We start from the raw sequence: 22,017 nt of genomic DNA, 5'->3' as shown, positions 1-22,017 counted from the left end.
TTAACTCATCTTCTGGATAAATTCCTCTTTCCCTTACATATTTCTCTCACTTGCCCATGGACTGATTTCCAACTTCTTGGGGACACTCCCCCTACTTTTCTTTGACTCCCCAGAACCCAGCGCATGACAGGCACTTAATAAAAATTTGCGGCTAAACGCTGCGTGTTGCGGAAGCCAAATGCCGAGATCTGGAGCCTGACCGCTTTAGGAGTTGGCGGGGAGGGGAGAGGAAAGGCCGACCCAACGCTTCCGAGCCGGGACTGGGCAGGTACCCCAGGGAAGCGGCCAATAAGGTGTCCCAGCACCCTTGTGGTTCCCCTGCTCCGGGTACGAGTCATGTGGGGGAAGGCGGAGACTCCCTCGTCAGCAGAAAACATTGAGAGGCCGAGACTGTAGTTAAATGTATTTTTATTTTTGAACACTTGAAATCCCTTTGTCTACAATGACAGCGTCTCATGCTCGTTTCCGGCTAGGTCTCAGTGTGAGAGAAAGCTCATGCAGGCCATAATATTGTCTATCTATACAGAGAGTATTGCAGGGTTAATCTTAGGGACAAGTTTCTGGGCTGGTTTATATTCATACAAATTGACCAATTGCTAAAACCACAATCCAAAGCGAACAACCCGAAGTCTGGAAAAGCGGCTGACTAAGTTCCGGGAGGGCTCCCTCCGCGGCGCTTCACCAGCTGTGCTTTTGAGGAAGGGGCCGTCGGCGCCCAACCCGGCCCTGGGCGGGGCTGCCACGGCCACCGAGGGTAGTCACTGGAGGGGCAGAATACTGAAACACGAGTCCACGAAGGAAGCTGCGGGACAAAAGAACGTGGCCCGAGCCCCGAGAGGCCGCAGGAGCCTCTCGCCGATCACGCCAAAATCACAATCAAATGCGACCTTTCGGCCCGCAGCTGCTCGTCGGGGTCCCGGGAGATAGCACTAAAAAAATTCTATTAAAAGAAGCCCCGTGTCCGTTACCTGAATGTCAGGCTTCCGGCCACAGAGCCACAGCACAGTCAACATCAGACGTGGGGGGGGGGGGGCGGCAACCACCAGCAAGCTTCCTGTGATTTCATCACCGTCCTCCGCCCCCCCCCCTCCCAGGACCCCGCTCCGCCAGGACGGGCAGCTGAGTAGCTGGGACGGGGGAGGGGCGGACTTACCGACTGAGGGATCCCGAGGCTCCCCACCTCTGTCGCGACTGCCGAGTTTGGGTTTGACTTGAAGGGCTCCCCCACATCAGCGTGATTGCTCCCCATCATTTAAGAATGATACTTTCCTGTGCTGTGACCTCATTATAATACTTGAAAAGGATCCGGCCACGTTTCTAAGGTGGCTGTGGAATGCTCTGAACCCTGGTAGAACCTTCTAGCAGCTGAGATGGGGGGAGGGGGCGGGGGCGGGGCAGAGATTCGTGGCGCCTTTTGTTGCCCAGAGATCCCCCATCCGGAAAGCTCCATCCCCAGGGTCAGGCGCACTGTGAAGACCACCGGCCTCCAAGGAGCAACTCTGACCCAGCCAGTTCTATCCGAGCATTCACAAGCACCTGCCATGTGCAAAGCTCTGGGGGTGCAGAGCAGAATACTTTCCAAACTTGGGGGGAGCTGTAGGCGACTTTGGGGTGCATCCCTGAAAAATCGAGGACCTGAGCAGGGTAGTCCTAAGACAGACACCATCTGGGCGGGGAGTCACCTTGGCTCAACTGGGGGCACAAACTGGGGGAGAGGGAGGGAGAGGTGACTTTCCAGCATGTGACTAAACTTCCACAACAAATGGACGCCGGCTGGTTCCTCCTTTGGCAGGCTTACAGCTGAAGCTCCGGGTGCCGAGGGGGACCCTGGGGCTACGGTGGACAATGGGTGATGGTAAGGGAAATCCTCCCAGAGCCCACAAGGGTGTCCTTGGAGCGGAGAGCTCTCCATTCCCTCCCATCTGCTAGGGAGACCACTGGGGACAAGGACAGATGCTATAAAACCCAGATCCTGAAAAGAGCATGAAATCATGGAGACTCCCGTATTAGGAGGGCCTGCCCCACTGGCCATCGGGAGCCACAGGAGGCAGCTTTCTCTCAACCTATTTGAATCTTTGGATGTACGATTCAGATTCCCCATGGTCCAGGCTGCAGCATTCCCTTGAGACAGGGAGGGTTTAAATCATGGCCAGGAGACCAGGGGGCTCCAAGCAAAGACCCTCTCTGGTTCTGGCTGGTCCTCGCCCCCCACAGACCAGCAAGCAGTTGCCTTGTTCACTTTAGCATTCATGGTATAGCCCCCAGAAGATCACGGCAATCCCACAGAGGGACGCCTAGCCCTGTGGGGATCATTTCAGGGCACCTCATATCTGGATGGGAATCCCTTCCTTCTGGAGGAAGCCCTTGATTACAGAGCCTCTAAAGCCTGGATTTCCAGAGGCAACCCCTAAGAGGTCAGCCTCCTCCCTCCTGGGAACAAGAGTCCCAGTAAGGGGGGAGGCAGACCCCGGTGAGTCCTGTCCCCATTCACCCAGCAGCAAGCGGAGGAGAAGCAGGGAACCGGGATGCTGGACACACAGCCGGGACATGCTGGACAAAGCGGGACGACTCACTTTCCTAGGTTTCTAGAGCAGCGTTCAATAGACAATTTCTTAAAAATAGCATGATTTGAATTACAAGCTCTCCCCACCCCCTAGAAAAAATACAACATCTTCTCTATCGACAACAATAAAAACGCAACAACATACAAGGTATTCTTCAGTGCAAGAGGCCGCCTCCGCCCAAGGTGGCGACACCATCCAGACGCCATTAGCTCCTAGGTAGGAAAAACAAAACCAGACCCCCCAACCTGTTTTACCAGAGAGGCTCCGCCTGGAGGGCGGGCTGGGCCGGTGAGTGGCCAAGCGCCCACTTCTCGGTCTGAGGGAACCCGAGGCGAGCCTCCGTCAGTGTGCAAATGCCATCCGGGGGCTCCACTCCGTGGGGCGGCGGGGGCGGGCTTGGCTTACACCCGGGGGTCGGCAACGGAAGGCGGGCCTCTCAGCATTCAGCAGTCTCCGAATACAGACAGTGGTGAGATGAGGATGGCGATCATACTCATCCTCGCCATGATCTGGATGCTCCAAGTATGAGAGAGATGAAAAACGGCCACCAGGGCAATGGCTGGTGGTCCTGCCCTGGCAGTGCCACATGGTGTCCTCGCCCAGGAGCCTGACGCCTGCAGGAGGGGGGGACCCGCTTCTGGGCTGGGAAAACGTGTGCTTCAGCGGCAAAGGACAGGACAAGTCCACGCAGAGTCCTTGGCTAGTCCTGAGTGTGGCGGCGAGGCGACAACCGCGGCAGGCTCGCCGCCCGGTGGTCCCTGACCCACTCCTGCCCAGCGTCACCTCAGTAACTGCCCGGGCCGGATCATGTCAATCTGTTAAACGCATCTTTGATAAAGCTACAAGAGAATTGAAGAAAACCTTGCTGTGTTTTTCAAGTATTTACATCTGCTGAATTCATTTTCTTTCAATTTTGTGATGATCCTGAGGCAAACATTCATAATCACTCTTTAGAATGAAAAGGAGGAGGGGGATTAGGGGAAAGGAAAGCTGGAGGCCAGCCATCGAGGCACAGGGGTCCTCAGAGTGACAGCCAGACCCCACAAGACTGGGGCGGTCCCCCACTTTTGCAGCCACGATGGACACATTTTCCTCTTTGATTGTTCCAAGTTAAAGCAAGGCTTTCCGTGACTGATGCCACATTAACCCATAAAGGGCACGAGAGAGATGGCAGCAAAAGTGGGGGAGGCCCCGAGCTTGGTGCCCAAGCCCGTTCCTCTGCACAGACTGGCCAGACAGTCCTGCCTCCGGGGAGGATGCTGAGAGCCACAGGAACCCTTTCCGGCAGCAGAGGGCATCCCAGACGATCCCGAGCGCCCGCTCCGTCTCCTCCTCCAATCCCGTGTACGCAGATGCCTCCTTGCTGACCAGAATTACCGGCCAAAGAACTAGTCAGACAGGATGACGGCGAATGGACCCCCTGAAGATGCCGTCCCTTACCCGGCCCCTTGCTCTTGAACGTGAACCGTCCAAGATTTTTGTGCAAATTTGCTCCCATTCTTTTCACTCTTTCGGGCCTTTAAAAGGCCCTATTCTTAAGAGCTCCAATTCTAAAAGAGATTTCTTAAATAAATTTTTTAAAAAATAATTTGAGAAAATTCTAGCAGTGACCACTCCTTCCTTATAAACACAATGCAGATTTCTGCTATTTCCTCTCATACAAAACCTGGATTTCTAACTTCATTATTTCCCATCTGGTCGAGTACCCGCAGTTTCTTTCCCAGAAATCCTCGTCCTCATTCTTGATGTCTCACCTCCTAAGGGCCCTTAAAAAAACCTGATTCACAGTTGCCGAAGCTCCTTTCTTCCCATTTGGAAATCTATTTGCTTTCGAGGCCCTGGAGCTGACCGGTGACTGAGGGGACTTCCTAAGCATCTGTCTCTCCGCCAGGGCGGGACCTTTCCCGCCTCCGCCCGGCCCTTGCCGGCCAGGTGTGGGTTGATCCAGAGGGCACCGGCACAAGCTGAGGTAGTTGCTGCTCCAGGGAGTAGAACATCCAAGGGGTTTGAGGGGGCGACGGCGCCCCCCTCCTTAGCACAGACGGGAGCCGCTTCCTTGGCCACCTGAGCCCTGGAGCGCGGCTGCTACATTAGGCAAATGAGACCTTCCCTGTCCTCAGACTTCCGCCCGGGCAGAGGCGCCTTCTGCCAGCCCGGCCACGGACCCGCGAGGACAGTTGGTCAGTAGCTCTGGCCCTTCTACCCACAGGCCCCTCCCCCTCGACCTACGTCCTTCGGGCTGCGAGCAGACATGGCTGGGAGAGGCTGGAAAGAAACTGGAAGCCGTCCTGGCGAGCGCGCTCTGAGCAAACCTGGGGAGCTTTCGGCCCCTGGCCCGGCCACCGGGATCGCGGGTTCGGGGCCCACGGGATTCCCTCCCGTGGGACCTCAGGGTCAAACTAGGGACGATCCCGGATGGATCAGGGAAGATCCCGGAGTTAAGGTTCGCAAAGCAGAGCTTCCCAAGGGGCCCCGCCAGTGACTTAGGAAGGGGGTTCAAACATTGTGCTGGCGTTCAGACGTTCCTAACGCATCTCGCTGGCTCTGGAAGGTGCCCTAGTGACGCTAAAGCTGTGATTGTACTCTGACTTCCTGGGTATGTGTACGTGTGTGCGTGCGTCCCCACGTGTGTGCATGTGCGCACAAACATTACACGGGCCGTGGGCACAGATATGCTCTATATATATAACTATAGAGAAGGGGAGGAGAGATCAGCTACAAGGGTCCATTCTTCTACGTTACACAGACCTAACTGCGCGCTTACAGTTGACCTCTACTGGGTTTCCAGTTGATAATGGTAAAAAAGGAAGAAGACGACGACTTCACACCATTGGGGAGGGGCGGTCGGGGCGGGGCGTGGGACGGGGTCCCAGGCTAATAAATACACACGTGGAGGATCGTTTCTCAGCAGCTGGGGGTCAGGGGCAGGAGGCGGGGACGGGCAGGCTTTCCACGGTTCTGGCTCCGCCCCTCGTCGCCCGCCTCCCCCCCACTGAGGACAAGCTCCCGGAGGAGCAGGAATGGGTTCTGCAGCGGAGTTCTGGAGAAATCCAGACCGCATCCTGACAGTGCCGTGGAAGCCCCCGAGGACGCGGGTGGACATCGTGTGCACCTGCCGATATTGCCTTATTATACTGGGGGGGGGGGGCACAGACCCGGGGCCGGCCGGTCCGAGGGAAGACCAGACCCGTCCGCGCGCGGCTGCCGGGACGCAGGGCTCTGCTAGCAGCCGCACCGAGCTTTCCGGAGGAGAAGGAGACGACCTAACGACGGGTTCTCAGACACGGAAGGGGTGGAAGCGGCTGCTGGTCAGTCCTGGGAAGGGTGCGCGGGCATGCGAGTGTGTGGCGGTGACGTGAGCGTGTGCGGCCGCTGTGCGCGGTGAGGGGGGGCGCACAGTGGGCGTGGGCGGGGCTGGCAGGGGCGCCCTCCGAGTCAGGGCGTGCAGTTGAGGGAGAACTGGTCCTGCTCGATGGGCTTTTCCACCCAGGCTCCGAGGCCGGCCTTGAAGAAGGCCCTGAAGAGCGACTCTTTGGCAGACTGGTACTCCGCGGCGCCCTGCTTGCACTCGTGGTACAGGTGGGGCTTGCTGATCTTGGCGCGCATGTTGGAGGAGAGCTAGGAGGGAAGAGGGGGCGGTCACGGCCCAGGCAGAGCGAGGGGGAGCCCCGGGGTCCTCCCGCCCCTTAGAAGGATCCCCTTCCTCAAACCCCCCGCACGCGGGTCAAAGCCAAGGAATCTGCCCGAAGGGAGAGGCCCCGAGAATGGCGAGAAGGAGCCCCTGGGTACAGGGAGCCGGGAAGGGAGAGGCTGGCTCATTCCCGCCTTCTCCCGGCCCACACTGACCCCCGGCGTAGCCAGGAACAGAAGGGAGGCTCCCGGCAGCTGCGTCTGACCTCGGAACCAACGCCAGCCGGAGGGAACCGCGGCGGGAGCTGTGCGGGAGCCTCCCGGCTGCTCGCTCCTCTAGGAGGAGACCCCCAGGGGGCAGCGAGGGAGGGGCGGGAGCCGGCCCCCAAGCCCGCCCAGGCTCTGCCCAGAAGGCGCCCCCGGGGGGAGGGGCTGGGACCTACTTTGGCGTGGATGCGCAGCCAGCGGCTGTAGAGCGCCTGTTTGCAGAGGCGAGAGGCGCGGCCCATCTCGTCCTTCCCGGTGGTAGCGTTGATGACCTCCAAGCTGGGGTCACCGACCGTCCAGTTGACGCTGAAGTTTGGGGCCTTCCCTGGCTGTCGAGCTTCGGCGTTGCTGATTCCTGGAACGGAGGGAGAGGAAGCTTTGGTGAGCGCGGACGGGCCGTTAACCCGGGCTTCGAGGAGCTCCCGCGCAAACTGGGCTCCCCACCGCGCCCGGGCGCCCCGCAAGCGTCCGGAGACTCCCCTGTTCTCTGAGATGCAGCTGGACCAGCCATGCCCCTCCTCCCGCTGTGTCCAGATGCACAGCCCAGGGGCAAAGTCGTGCATGCAAGTTCTGGGGAGGCGGGAAGGACATGGGCAGACAGAGGCGGGCATCCTGGAGATGCCCCCGGCACGCGCTGAGCAGCAGCCCCGGAGCCCACCCCGGCCCTGCTCCCAAGCGGCCTCTGCATCCGCCTGATTCAGCAGGAGTCCCAGCCACGGGCCCTCTGCATCCCCTCACAGGAAGCCCCGGGAGCCCGTTCTCAGCTCGGGGGCCGGGGGCTGACGAAAGGCTGTGGGTCAGGGTCCATGTGTGGGACGCTGGACAGCCTGGGGCGGTGCCGAGTTAGTAACTACAGGGCACCGCAGGCCAGAGATCTGAGTTCTGGTCCCGTCTCAGACACTTACCAGGGATGATGGGACCCTGAACAAATCACTCCACTATCTGCCTCAGTTTCCTCATCTGTAAGTGGGGATGATTCCAGCATCCACCTCCCAGGGTAGCTGAGGCTCAAATGAGATAATATCTGTAAAGTGCTTAACAGTGCCTGCAACAGAGCTCAACTGATGCTTCCTTCCTCCTTCCTTCCTTCCTTCCTTTCTCACTTCCTCCTTCCTTCCCTCTCTCCCTTCCTCTCTTCCTTCCTTCCTTCCCTCCCTCCCTTCCTTCTTTCCTTCCTTCCTCTAAAAGCTCAAGGTTCCAACTTAGCAAAGGCAGGTAAGAGCAAAAAGGCACTAGAGGACCAGGAGGGCACCCACGGCCCCCTGATGCTAGCAGCAGGATGGCCCAGTCCCCGAGGGTGGTCCCAGGAGGTTTCCAGCCACTACCTGGGGCCCCAGCAAAGGAGTGCAGCAGAGGGGAGAGGGACCCAGGTCAGAGGAAGAGCTGATGGGTCCCCAAACAGCCGTGTAACTTCCTAGTGGCCCCTCCTGGATGAGAGCCCAGAGGACCAGCTGTCTCCGTTCCGAGACTCTGCGCCCCTGGTAGCGGCTCGTGGGCTCCCACGGCGACGTCCTAGAGCAGGGTCCCGGAATCGAACTCTCCCGAGTCCAGCGGGGAGTCATCCCCCTGCATTCCAGGAGTGTTATCCTTGAGAAGCTGTGGTGCGAGGGTGGCCAAGCGGCTCGTCCTAGGGCCCCACGCCTCCCCCGGCGCCAGGACCCGGCTCACTCTTTGCCAGAGAGAGCAGAAGCCGCCTTCGATGCTGCAGCTCTCTCCCTTCCGGAATCTTTCACACTCCCAGCAGCTCCCACGGGCTGAGCCCTTCCTGGATCCTTCTCCACTGACTAGGAATCATTTCCATCCTTCTCTGACCAGGAACCCATAAACCTCCATTTTTAGTCATGAGTCAAAACCCCTAATTGCATTTAAGGGAAATCAGGAAACCTGAGTGCTAGAGGAGACAATTTCATCCCAGGGACGACTCTTTATGCAGTGGACTCTCTATGCACACCTCCTCCCAAGCACGTAGACTCCTGAAGGATCTTTCTGGCCCTGTACGAACATCCCACCGATTAAAAAACCGCCATATAGTAAAACTAGAAGTTCTACCAAGAATCCTGACCTCTGAGGCACACAATGGTGGCTAAAAAGAAAACCGCGACAGATGCAGCTCAGCAGGGAGGGAGAAACGGGCTTGTTATTGTCCAGTCATTTGTTGTCTTGTCCTACTCTTCATGACCTATTTGACAGGAATGGGGGCATTTGGCCATTTCCTTCTCAGCTCATTTTACAGATGAGTAAACTGAGGCAAACAGGGTTAAGTGACTTGCTTGGGTCCCACAGGTAATAAGTGTCAGAGTCCGGGTTTGAACTCATGAAAATGGGTCTTGCTGGCTTCAGCTCTGGTGCTCTGGGCACTCCCCGAGCTGCCCCTGGGAGAGGAGAAGAGAGCGGAGGTAAACCCCAAAGTCATGGTCTCTCTTCAGCCGTAGAGCTTCATCCTCTAGAAGAGAACAGAGGGAGGAAGGGACTCCACTTCTCTGCTAAAGCCCGGGCAAAAGACTGAGGTTGCAGCAGAGGCTCCCGTGCTCCCCAGGACGAGAGGAGGAGAGTTCTCCAGGAGACCCGGACCTGTGCTCCTTTGTCACAGGCCCAAGCACCAGCTGTGCTCCATTAGAACCCTCGTCCTGGGCTGTCCCCAGTCCCACCCTGTTCACTGTCTTCCTTTAAAACCCAACTCAAACGTATTAACTGGATGGAGGTTCATGAGGCGGCTGAGTGACGAGTCTCGGAAGACACAAGAAGGGCAGAGAGCCTCGGTGCCTCTGGTGCTTGGGGCAAAGGAGAGAGACCCCAGGCTTCCTCCTCCAGGGAGCCCTCCCCGAGGCCGCTTCTCTGGGTCCTCCACGACATACTCCGTCCCCAGCTCTAGAGAAGGGGTCCTCAAAGCTCCGGCATCCCCACAGCGCTAACTCCCCCTCTGCACAGCCCTGGGTGCTCTTGCTGTCTTTTCCATGTATGGTAATAACCATAGCTGACATTTGGGGAGAGATGTAGGTTTGAAAGGTCCTCTGGACATCTGAGGAGCTCTGGGAGAGCAGCCTGTGTGTGTGAGCTCAAGATCCCCAGAGCATGTCCGTGCGTTAATCATCCCTGGCTTTTCCCACTGCATACTGTAGGTGATAAATAAGTGGTCCAGGAAGTAGGAGTGATGGATTGGTGGCTGCCTGGGGCCCTGCCCGTTATTGGTGAATAATCTCCAGGATCATCAGAGAGCGGGTGCAGCAAGGCTCCGCCTCCGTGGGTCGTCTGCCGCGGTGGCCCCGGCACTCCGCGGTGGCGGAGCCGGAGCCATCTGGGCTGACAGGGAGAGACGGCCTGCGGTTCTGGGGGCCGAGGAAAGCGCTTTCTTCAGCAGGAAGGACATGAGGAGGCGGCCGGGGGGAGTTGCCCCAGGGCTCCCATCATCGCTGCCAGCTTGAAGCTTGCACACGGTCCCGACGATGGGCACAAGCACACTGTGCCAATGGGCACCATCAGCTGGCAGAGGAGCTCCTCTTTCTGAGCCCATCACCCGAGAACTAGGGTAACCAGTTAATTATAGGACCCCCTGAAGAAAGCAGGGATGATTGCGGCTCTCAGGGGTCTAAGCAGTTTTAGTGAGAGGGTCACCCCTGAGGTTTTATATCGAGGCTCCTGCTCATCAGGCACAGACCGGGAGAGAGAAGCCGGCCGGGCGCGCTGGCGCTCTCCCGCTCGGCCTTCCTGACCCAAAGCTTGGGCTCCTCTTGCCTCCACTGACCTCATCCAGCTCACGGCTCCCTCATGACACACGTCTCTCAAGCTCCGGGGCCCCGAGGCAGGCTTGTGGAAGAACGGGGTGGGGGTCCCAGGGAGGAACTAAGCTTGATACAGGAAGTCTTCCCCCAGACGCCCTCATCGAGCCCTATTGTGACCACATCCTTTTCTGCCTTCATTCCCTGGCTCTAAACCTGCTACTGCCTCCCTCAAAGGCCCCCCAGAAGCCATTCCCATAATGCCGCTCTTCCCAGCCCACACTGAACCCCGGCGTCCCTCTGGTCCATTTAGCGTCTCCTCTCTGTCCGAATGTTTGTTCAGACACCTCTGAGCCGAGAGATGACGAGTCCTTGAGAGGAAGGACCGAGCCCGAGCCAGCCTGATCACAGCATTCTTACTGCGTGTCCTGTTTTCCAATTCACTTTCTTAAATACGGGACGTTAAAAAGACGGATTATTAGTAGAGGCTTTAGGACTAACATATCTGTGGATACGATTATACTCAACAGACTCTCCCATCCCAGAACCTGGCCCGAGCCACTTCTAATGAATCAAGACCACCTGGGCCAGGCCCATTCCTCTCCCCACTGTTGGAGTCGGAGCCTGGCCGGCCCAGTACAGCCCAGAGAGGCCTGGCCCCATGTAGTCAGGAAGGCTCCACATGGACACGTCCTGGCTGCGTGATCTGGGCCCCACGCCCCGGGCTTCTCCCCTAGCCTAGATATGGCAGAAGAGGCGAGGGGGGCCGGGTCTCCCCGGCAAGTTCTCCGAAGAGATCACAGGTCTGACAGCACTTGGAAAGCCACATCCCTCGGTTCTTGGTGGATGCCGGCCATCACCGAGGGGGCCCCCTCATCCCACAGGCTCCTTGCAGGGGCCTTGTCTTGAGACGCTCTCCCGCTGAGCTTTGCCTCGGGGCAGCCTTCAGGGCAGCTCAGCACAGGGGCTCTGGCCAACTGCTCCATCTCCACTGATGATACTGTATCTCTTGGAGGATAATTTGTCCACCTTTATGCTCATATTTCATTGTCTCTAATTATGGGATTGTTTTAATCAGAGGAGAGTTTAAGGTTTGACAAATTCGTTTTCCCAGGATCTTGTCTTCCCAAATCTTGTCTTCCAGATTTATTAAAGCCCTTCAAAATGGGATTTCTTTCCCTTTTTCCTGTCTTGCTCTCTTCCACATATCCTGCCATCCAGGGGCTCTGCTCCTCTTCTCTCTCCCACTGGGCATCCTCACAGATTTCCCTTCCTCCTCCTCTTTACCCTGGCTTCCCTGACTTCCTTCAAATTTCAACTAAAGTCCTGCCCTCCAAAAGAAGCCTTTCTTGGACCCCTTAACATTGATGCCTTTTCTCTGAGACTCCCCCATTCATCCTGTAGGTATATTGTTCACACATCACCGTTTGCACGTTACTTCCCCGTCAGCTCCATGACAGAACGACTGCTAAGATTTCTTTGCATCCTTAGTTCTTAGCGCAGTTTCTGGCACACGGTGAGCACTTAATAAGTGCTAGTCAAATGACTAACAGTACAAATCCAAGCCTCACACCCCATGGGCAAGCCAGGCTCTCCAACAAGGACTGACAAGGTCACGGAGGAATCTCTGCTGACTCATTTGAAAAGAAACTTTGGGAAAGAAGAGTAAGCAAAAAATGCACAACTCTAAGTCTGCTCATGGGAGAAGGAAAAAAGGAGGGGGGAAGGAGGTGGATCCGGGGAAGGAGGTGGATCCTGAGAAGGAGGTAGATCCGGGGGAAGGAGGTGGATCCGGGGGAAGGAGGGGATCCAAGTCGCTTCCCTCTGCACCACCTTGGAGGACGTCAGCATCCTAGCTGAATCCTTTTGGTTCAGATCTTCGTCAGTGACCTCCGGTAAAAATGGTGGCCCCACCTCGGCCCTGCAGCTTCCTTCCCCTGACAAGATGTACAGCAAACTCAAAGCATCAGCTGCTGGACAGACAAGGATTCGAGTGATAAACCAATCAGCTGATTCAGACTTGGGGCTGGAATGTCAAGAAGTAGCTTTAGATATTTCTAAACCGTCCTTTGCAAAGAGACCCTTCAGTGAGGGGACATCTCTGCAGCCCTCACACAGACATGTGCTAGGGAAAGGAAGCTCACTCCTGCATGAGGTAGTGGTTAATTCAGTTCTTTCTTAACCAGGAAGAACCTGCTTCCTCGCTCCCTGAAGTCCTGAAAAATGAAAAATGCTCTTTCTCTAAGCATTGTCCAAATGGCCAAAGATAGCACCTCTGGGCCCCTTTGGGTATCTTTGTAGCTTATCTTTGAAGCCAATCTTGGTCATTCAAATTTCCCAGCATTGCATTTCCCTAATTGTGCTGACTGTGTAGATTGTTTTCCTGACTCTGCTGACTTCCCTCTGTATCAGTTCACATAAGTCTTTCCATGTCTCTCTGTATCCATCATACTTACAATCATGTATCCCATATTCCCCAGACAGTGGGTATCCCCTTTGTTTCCACTTCTCTGCTACCACAAAAAGTACTGCTGAAAACATTTTAGTCTAATAGTTAATAATAGCTAAAAATTATATAGTCCCTATGATGTACCAAGTACTGCACGAAGCACTTTACATTTATTACCTCATTTGAGCCTGACCACAACCCTCAGGGGTAGGAGTTATTACTATCCCCAGATGAGTATGAACTTCTTAAAACTGCTTGATGTTCACTTATTTACCTATTTAGGCCTATGTTTGGGCACAAAGAAAGGCAAAAGACAATCCCTATTCTCAAGGAGTTCACAATCTAATGAACAGGATTAGCTATCCCTTTTAAAAGTAATTTATTTCCTAATCCCTTTGCTTGTCTTTACTTACCCAGTAAGATTTTCTCTCCTTCTTGACTTGCAAAGATCAACATAAATTTTATTCATAACTCTAATCTACACTTTCCATTTTCAAGCCTATTTTATCTTTAGAGTTATTATTCCCCAAAGTCGACATCATGATAATATAAACATATCAACACTTCAGGACACGAATGCTTTGGAAAAGAAAATTAAATGACTTAAAGAAAGGAACTATTTTTATTCTTTCAAGTTAAACTGCTTTAAATAATGGGCATTTTAAGATACAGATTACAAGGTTTACAAGGTAACTCATTCCTAATGAGTAAGTCATATCAGCTAGGTGAACTAACAAATTCTGTCCTATCCCATTAGTTTGAGTATCATTAGTTAAAAAAAAATCAAATAATATGGTGTTGGCATTCTCCTTTATAAATGAAAATATTTGTCATTTTCATCTAGATTTAAATTGACATGTACTAGGTACATCCATGCACACAAAACAGGCACATGATCATGCATGTATTTCATATACACATACTGGATAAGCCCCATTTCCCACTGTTTCTCTTCTGATTCTCATGTTTGCTCTTGAACTGATGAAGCAATGAGTTCTTTTAACTCACAACTCCCCTGAAAAAGGGGCTGAGGTCACATTATTCCTTAGTGATGTTCCTCTCAAACCAGAGAACTACAAAGCTCCTCACACTGCATCTCTAGCCAATGCAGACAAGCCCTGCCAGTTCTTCAGTCAATAGGAAGCTGGTTCATCCAAATCATCTTCAAACCATATTTAACAAGAAAGTAGCTGCAAAGGCTATCTTCCTCCTGGGTCCCTCCTTGTCAACAGAAAGGAACCAGGAGGTTTCACATTTCTCAAATTATGGATAGCACTAAAGGGTGGTAGCTGACCAACCACAAAGCTCAGCTCTCCTCTGGTCAGAAGGCCCCCAGCCTTTTCAGACAATCTACAAAGTGATACCTATATTCCAACCAATGGGCTCCAAGTACAGCAGTGACCCCTTCCTGCCAACTCACAGCTCCTATTAGCATCTTCTCACTCCTCTGCTGCCCTCTTAAAGCCCTCAGTGGCTCAAATCAGAGCTTCCTCTAGCTGATGACCTATCTTTATGAATTAAAAAATGACAAAACCCACTTTTATGTCAACTTTGACGCAAACCATTCTTACTTAAAATAATCATCCAAATAGTTGATGTATCACGTTGTTGAGCTTTAACTTTTCTTTTTTTAAAAACAGCCCCATGAAAACAAACCTAGGGACTACAATACCCTTATCATATCAGCTATTTCTCCTTCTTTAAACAAATTTCCTACAGTTCTCTATTTCTTCCTAGGCATAAATTTTTTGGGAAAAAAATAAGCACAAAAGTGCATTTCTTGCCCCTTTCAACAACTAAATTGACCACATTAGAAAGGGACAGTAATAATATACATACATATATACATACATACATATATATATATACATATATATAATGCATGCATATATGTAATATATATATATACATACATAGAGAGAATCTTTTACAAGAATAAAAATGACTTTCTTAGGTGAAAAGCCTATCAAAAATTCTAGGAATCTTATTTTTACCAAAGTTTGAACAATTTTGACAAAAACCTTGACATTCTGAATGCCAGTTATTTCTCAGTAAAGATGATATATTTGGCACAATATTAATCATTCAATCATTAAGTGTTTAACCACTAGAAGGAAATAGCACATCCTCCTTCAAATATAGAAAGTACAGTACAGAGGAAGAAAATTATATTTCTCTGTCATGAAAAATTAATTCAGTTATTATGCAACCAAATCCTAGATGTACATCTGGGTACATCTTAGACCCAGAGATGGAAATAAGGATTGCAGTTTCAGACTACCACATTTGGTCTGTTTTAATCTCCTGTATTTTGTTTTTCCTCACTCCAGCTTTGTTTGCAAAATGCTTGTAATTCATTAAACATGCTGCCAAATAAAATTCCATCTGGCTTTTTTCCCCCTCTAAAATTAAAGACATGCCAGTAGCCAAGCACAAGAAAATAAAGCAGGGGATGCCCGCAAAGAAAGAAATACATTTGGTTGGTAATCAGGGCTTCAATATTAAGCTTCAAAAAGGAAATATTATAAACAGTGAGCAATAAAGATTTTTAAAAGGATAAAAATACCTTAACTGTGTCCTTTTAAATAAGGGTGAGCTTAGAAGTTAGGACCCTTGAATTCAATTGCTCTTGTTCACTTTACCGCTAGCCACTGACATTCTAAAAAACAGTAACAAAGGGCTTTAAAAGCAGCTTTGAGAAAGATGAAGCAACATAGCTATACATCTTAGCTAGAGGCTGATGTCATTTTATCACCCAAACTTAGCTCCACGATTTAACTTGGATTGAGACAGAAGGGGGGGGGGTCTATCAAGCAGCCTGAAAAGGGGAATGCCAACCCAGGGGACGCATGCATGACAAAATCAAGGTCACATCCCGGGTCGGGCGCCAGGGGGGCGAGACCAAGGATATGGATCTCTGATCTATGTTTGGGCGCCTCCTTCTCTGGGCACTCGAGTATAGTATACATTCTAGAAATTGCTGGGAGAAATAATTTCATGATAAAAAACCAAGTTCCAATTTCAAGACAAATATAGGATCTAGCACAGAGAAATTGGAATTTTCCAAATTTAGCAGAATGTTTCTAAAGAAGAAAAACATTAGGAAAGTGAAAGCAATTTCTAGTGGAAGGACTAACTAGGAGAGCTGCATGTCCCACTCCCACACTAGGGGTCGCTCTCAGTCTCTCATGAAAGGACAGCTATCTGGGAGAGTTGCATGTCCCGGTTCTCTCACTAGGGGTCGCTCTCACAGAGTCTCTCATGGAAGGACCAGCTATCTGGGAGAGCTGCACGTCCCACTCCCACACTAGAGGTCACTCTCACAGAGTCTCTCATGGAAGGACCAGCTATCTGGAAGAGCTGCATGTCATAGTTCCCTCACTAGGGGTCACTCTCACAGTCTCTCATGGAAGGACCAGCTATCTGGGAGTGCTTCATGTCCCACTTCCACACTAGGGGTCGCTCTCAGTCTCTCATGGAAGGACCAGCTATCTGGGAGAGCTGCACGTCCCACTCCCACACTAGGGGTCGCTCTCACAGTCTTTCATGGAAGGACCAGCTGTCTGGGAGAGCTGCATGTCCCAGTTCCCTCACTAGGGGTCGCTCTCACAGTCTCTCATGGAAGGACCAGCTATCTGGGAGTGCTGCATGTCCCACTCCCACACTAGGGGTCGCTCTCATAGTCTCTCATGGAAGGACCAGCTGTCTGGGAGAGCTGCATGTCCCAGTTCCCTCACTAGGGGTCGCTCTCACAGTCTCTCATGGAAGGACCAGCTGTCTGGGAGAGCTGCATGTCCCAGTTCCCTCACTAGGGGTCGCTCTCACAGTCTCTCATGGAAGGACCAGCTATCTGGGAGTGCTGCATGTCCCACTCCCACACTAGGGGTCGCTCTCACAGTCTCTCATGGAAGGACCAGCTGTCTGGGAGAGCTGCATGTCCCGGTTCCCTCACTAGGGGTCGCTCTCACAGTCTCTCATGGAAGGACCAGCTATCTGGGAGAGCTGCATGTCCCAGTTCTCTCACTAGGGGTCGCTCTCACAGAGTCTCTCATGGAAGGACCAGCTATCTGGGAGAGCTGCATGTCCCGGTTCCCTCACTAGGGGTCGCTCTCACAGTCTCTCATGGAAGGACCAGCTATCTGGGAGAGCTGCATGTCCCAGTTCTCTCACTAGGGGTCGCTCTCACAGAGTCTCTCATGGAAGGACCAGCTATCTGGGAGAGCTGCATGTCCCGGTTCCCTCACTAGGGGTCGCTCTCACAGTCTCTCATGGAAGGACCAGCTGTCTGGGAGAGCTGCATGTCCCGGTTCCCTCACTAGGGGTCGCTCTCACAGTCTCTCATGGAAGAACCAGCTATCTGGGAGTGCTGCATGTCCCAGTTCTCTCACTAGGGGTCGCTCTCACAGTCTCTCATGGAAGGACCAGCTATCTGGGAGTGCTGCATGTCCCACTCCCACACTAGGGGTCGCTCTCACAGTCTCTCATGGAAGGACCAGCTATCTGGGAGAGCTGCATGTCCCGGTTCCCTCACTAGGGGTCGCTCTCACAGTCTCTCATGGAAGGACCAGCTATCTGGGAGTGCTGCATGTCCCACTCCCACACTAGGGGTCGCTCTCAGTCTCTCATGGAAGGACCAGCTATCTGGGAGAGCTGCATGTCCCGGTTCCCTCACTAGGGGTCGCTCTCACAGTCTCTCATGGAAGGACCTGGGAGAGCTGCATGTCCCAGCTCTCTCACTAGGGGTCGCTCTCACATGGCTTCTGATGGAAAGCCCAAAGGACTTGAGCCACAACAGAAGCTTTGCCGCCTCCCTGTGAGATACTTGCCGCTAAGTAAAGGTCGGTTGAGCGCATACAGAGGTGGAAGCTCTTCTATATCTGAGATCCGCTGGTACACTGCTCTGGAAAGGTGGTCCCCGTGGTATAAGCTCCCCAAGATGATGCTAGAGAAGTAAATTGGCTCCACAAAGAGGCTCAGCAAGGCTCCCTGAATGCCCAGCACGTTCCACCTACGGCAGAAGAAGAGAAAAGCCTCCTCTGAGTGTGCCTCCGGAGGGCCCCCGGGAAAGCAGCCCCCCCGGAACTTCCCGGTTCACTGTCAGAGCTTCTGGAATTTCCGGCTCCTGCATTCCCCTCCAGAAGGGGCATCTAAAAGGGAAGGGTCAATTGATTTGTTAGAGAAATTTCAAAAAGAAAACCGAAGTTGCCCAATGTTGTCCAAAGTGTCAGGAGCCCGGCTTCCTCCAGTGGTGGTAGAGTGACGGAACTTGTGTCTGACATGAGTCTTCACAAGGTCATGCTGGAACTTGTACTGATTCAACCTAGAACCGCAGCCAAGCCTTTCGAGCTTCCTTCTTCCCCAAAGGCCTTCTCAGAGCGTGATGGAGCTGTTCACTCCCCATGCGGGTGCCAGGCCCACGCCCGGCCCGGCTGCCCTGTGAACCCGATGACTGACCTCACCCCGAGCACATCCCCTGGTCTGGGACACCGTTCCACACCAGAGGATGCTCCGAGAAGCAAGCAGACAATGGCGCATTCTTCCATTAAGGGCTACAGAAAGGCAAGAGTGGTGGAAAGTCTTGCGTGGAAAGATTCGGGCACACTAACACGGCAATCTGGGCACATTTTTATGGGACCCCAAGTCTGACCGCAGCTGCTATTTACAGAGAATTATGTGGAAGGAGCAACAACTATTTGATATTGCCGGGCTGGTCCTTTAAGACGTCCAGGAGACTGTCTTCCTTGTCACCTAAAATATAAAAGAACCGGCTCTAAGGCTGGCGTTGGAGGTTTTAATGGAGTTCCAAATGCCCGGTGGGCATCTGACCTAACATTCCCAACAGCTATGGGAAACACGGAGCACGGAGTAAAATTCAAATTTTATTTAACTCTAATCAGGAAGTTTATCCTTTTTAAGCTTACTAGAAGTAAAGCTGAATTGACTGTATTATATTGTATTGCTTGAGTTTGAATCTCTGGATCAGCCTGAGTTAGGGCTGGCCCAGCATAACTGACATGGTTGACAGGGTTTGTTTGTAATGATTTCATGGTTAAGTTCATCATTGGAGTGGGGGAGGAGCAGAGCAAAAGAAACTGGGCCCTGGTGATTGTACCTAGTCTAGCTATAGGACCCTTCTGTCCGAGGCTATAAAATGCATAGGGGTGTGTGGCAGGTGGGATAAGGAGAGCATTCCCATTAAACCCCAGGGCTTTTCCAATAGGTGATTAAGAAACTTGACAGGGAAAGTAAAAACCTAGCAGAATTATGCATCCCTGGGCTCTTTTTGAGATTTAGAAAAGCTGGATTAGTCACAAGGAAAATGAAGATAAACTGTCCTTGTGTATTTGGCAGTCAGAGGCAAAGGGTAATAAGCTTTTGATCTTTGAAGAGAAGGGGCTTGGGGATCTGGTTACAGCCCAGATGAAAAGGGCACTGCCAGTGGGGCTGAGGGCTAAAAGGCTACATATGGAAAATGTGATCCGCTAGAGAAGGCAAGCCCTGACAGCTTAGAGCTATAAGGGAAGACAACAGTAGGAGATACAGACCTGTACTGATAGGAAGAGAATCTTGGGCCAATGCCATTACTACTCTCAATGCAAGAGTCGAGAACCCACTGGTTTTTATCACAAGTTGGCAGGTTACAAGAAATAAATCATTAAAATGATAACTATCAAGAGTATGATCTAATGAGATCAAGTCCAAAGGTTTTCCAGACTTCCATAGAACTTCAAGCTTCCAGTGGATTTGCTTCTATAAAATTAACTAAAGTAACAGGAAAACCAAATGGGAACTCTTATTTCAGGTAACTAAAATGGAGAATTTTTGTATGCTCAACTCCACAAAAATGAATTCTCTTTGGAATTAATTCTCCATTGGGGCATAGTAAAGGAGGGTTGTTTTTTTTTAATAATAATAGATTTTTTATTTTTCAAAATACACGTAAAGACAGTTTTCAACATTCACCCTTGCAAAACTTTTTGTCCCTAATTTTTATTCCTTCTCCCTTCCTCTAGACAGCAAATAATCCAATATACATTATACATATGCTATTCTAAACATTTCCACATTGTCATGCTGCTCAAGAAAAATCAGATCAAAAGGGGAAAAAACATAAGAAAGAAAAGATCACAAAGTAAACAAACAATAACAACAAAAAGGTGCAAATACTATGCTTTTATTCACATTCAGTCTCCATAATCCTCTCTCTGGACACAGAGAGCTCTTTCCATCACCAGGATGTTAGAATTGGTTTGAATCATCTCATTGTTAAAAAGAGTCAAGTCCAAGGGTTGCTATTTTTTGAAGCAATGTGTTTGGTGAATTGGATTTATACTTCATAGTCTTTACTTACCCTTTCCTAAAATTGGCCTGATTGGATACAATTAGATTTTTTCTTTTGAGTGGAATGTACTTTCAATCAAGTCCTGTTAATTACTTGTTTTTTATAAATTCCATCCATTTTCAAGAATTTCAAGGGAATTAATTAAAAAAAAAAAAACGCAAAGGAAGGTGGCCTATCTGTACCAGACTTAAAAGTGTATTATAAAGCAGGACACATTTATCATCACAATTAGTTAGTAGGGGCTAAGAAACAGAATAATGGAATTGATGGAATAGATCAAGCACGAGACACAATTATCAATGGCCATAGTAATCTAGTGTTCAAACCCAAAGACCTAGGCCTGAAGAGACTTACGTGAACTGACGCTGAGTGAAGTGAGAAGAACCAAGACAATGTTGTACACAGTGACAACAAGATTGTGCGATGGAGTTGGCTCTTTTCAACAGTGAGGGGATTCAAGGCAATTCCAATAGACTTGGGATAGAAAATGACATCTGCATCCAGAGAGAGGACCATGGGGATTGAATGTGATTCAAAGCATCCTATTTTTACCTTTTGGGGACTTTTTCTCTCTCGTGGTTTTTTCCCTTTTGTTCTAATTTTTCTTCCACAACATAATGTGAAAATAGGTTTAAAATGATTGTATGTGTATAATCTGTCAGATTTCTTGCTGTCTTAGGAAAAGGAAAAGTAACAGAGGGAGAGAAAAAAATTGGAACAACATCTTACAAAAATAAATGTCGAAAACTATCTTTACACATAATTGAAAAAATAAAATACTATTGAAAACTTTAAAAATAAAGATGAGATTTTAAAATTTCATTGTGCAAGGTTTAAATAACACATTTAGTCCAATTCCTCACTTCTTGGGGTTCTCCTGTTGGCTACTGGGCAAAAAGAGAGACACAAGCACATTAAGACAGGGAACAGCCTGTTCCTATACCACTCTGCTGGCAAGAAGTGAGTGAAAGATGGAAGTGCGCACAGCAGCTGCTGCCCAGTGTGATGGTGGAGTAAGAGCTGGCTCTTAACGGAGAGGATCTGGGTTTGAACCCTGTCTAGAACACCAACCCTCAGATCCTTCCAGTCCTGGGACTCCCAGCAGCCCTAAAGACACTCTCCAAATCAAACCGTCCAAAACAACTGCCCCAGGTCTCGCTGGTGTGGGCACAGTACAAACAGGGGACGCTTATCTGTCCCCATGGCTGCCACGGGGTGCCCACAAACATCATCCGGCGCGTGGGAGAACCAGTGAAAGGGACCTAAGAAAACCCGGTCTCCCGAGCATGTCCCCTGGGTAACTTCCCAGCAGAGACAAAGCCATTTAGCCTGATTCGTTTTCACGAGGCCTGATGTTTGCCAGGATTATGTTTTTCTCATTATCGCTGTTTGGTCAGGCACCGGCCTTCCTGATCCCCCGTCGCCTTGTCCCAGGTAACAGTCAGAGGACAGAAAGCCAAAGCTCCAGCTGTGTCACCAGCTAAAGCTGCCTGTACCTCGGGCCTCTTCTCGGTCTACGCTCAGCTCTCTCTTCCATCTGGGCCACGCCACCCACAGCGCTCTCTGAGCAGGGGGCAGTGCCAGGGTTATCCCTCCGGACCTCTCCCTCCTCTCCCTGGTCTTCAGTCTCTCTAGTCACTGGTTGCTTCCCTGGTGCCTGTGAACGGCCCAGGTCCCGGCCAGAGGCCCTCAGGCTACACCTTTCTTCCCTCTCCTAGTCAAACGGCTGGACCAGGCCGTCTACACTCGCGGGCTCCCCTTCCTCTTTTTTCACTTCTCTCACTCCCGGTCGTTCTGCAATCTGGCTTTCTCTGCACAAACATCCCTCTCCAACACAACAAGCTGGGAACTGACGGCTAAAGGAACGGCTCCTTCTCTCCTCGGTTTCTTGGAGTCTCTGTAGTACTGATGGCTCCCTCTCCTTCTGGAGTGTCCTCGAGGTTTCCATGAAGATTATTCTCCAATTCTCCCCCCGCCGATGGGCCTGCTCTTTCTCAGGCTCCTGTATAGGACCATCCTGTGCATCCCACTGACGACTCCAGGCTGTCC

At 51.5% G+C, this 22,017-nt stretch overlaps 1 protein-coding gene across 1 annotated transcript in view; it reads right to left on the bottom strand.

Annotated features, from left to right (window-relative positions):
• Positions 1 to 391: 391 nt before the first annotated feature.
• ADARB1 (adenosine deaminase RNA specific B1) overlaps positions 392 to 22,017 on the bottom strand; it is a 127,833-nt gene continuing 106,207 nt past the window's right edge. Inside the window, exons 9-11 of the mRNA XM_051998285.1 lie at positions 17,453 to 17,634; positions 6,638 to 6,816; positions 392 to 6,182 (exon numbers count right to left, since the gene is read on the bottom strand). Coding sequence (XP_051854245.1) covers positions 6,000 to 6,182; positions 6,638 to 6,816; positions 17,453 to 17,634 — 544 coding nt within the window. The 3' untranslated portion in view covers positions 392 to 5,999. The remainder of the gene's footprint in view (positions 6,183 to 6,637; positions 6,817 to 17,452; positions 17,635 to 22,017) is intronic.

The sequence above is a fragment of the Antechinus flavipes genome, chromosome 4 (assembly GCF_016432865.1).
Source record: "Antechinus flavipes isolate AdamAnt ecotype Samford, QLD, Australia chromosome 4, AdamAnt_v2, whole genome shotgun sequence".
Classification (NCBI taxonomy): domain Eukaryota; kingdom Metazoa; phylum Chordata; class Mammalia; order Dasyuromorphia; family Dasyuridae; genus Antechinus; species Antechinus flavipes.
Note: the sequence above shows the minus strand (reverse complement) of the source record. Positions and strands in the feature narration are given on the sequence as shown.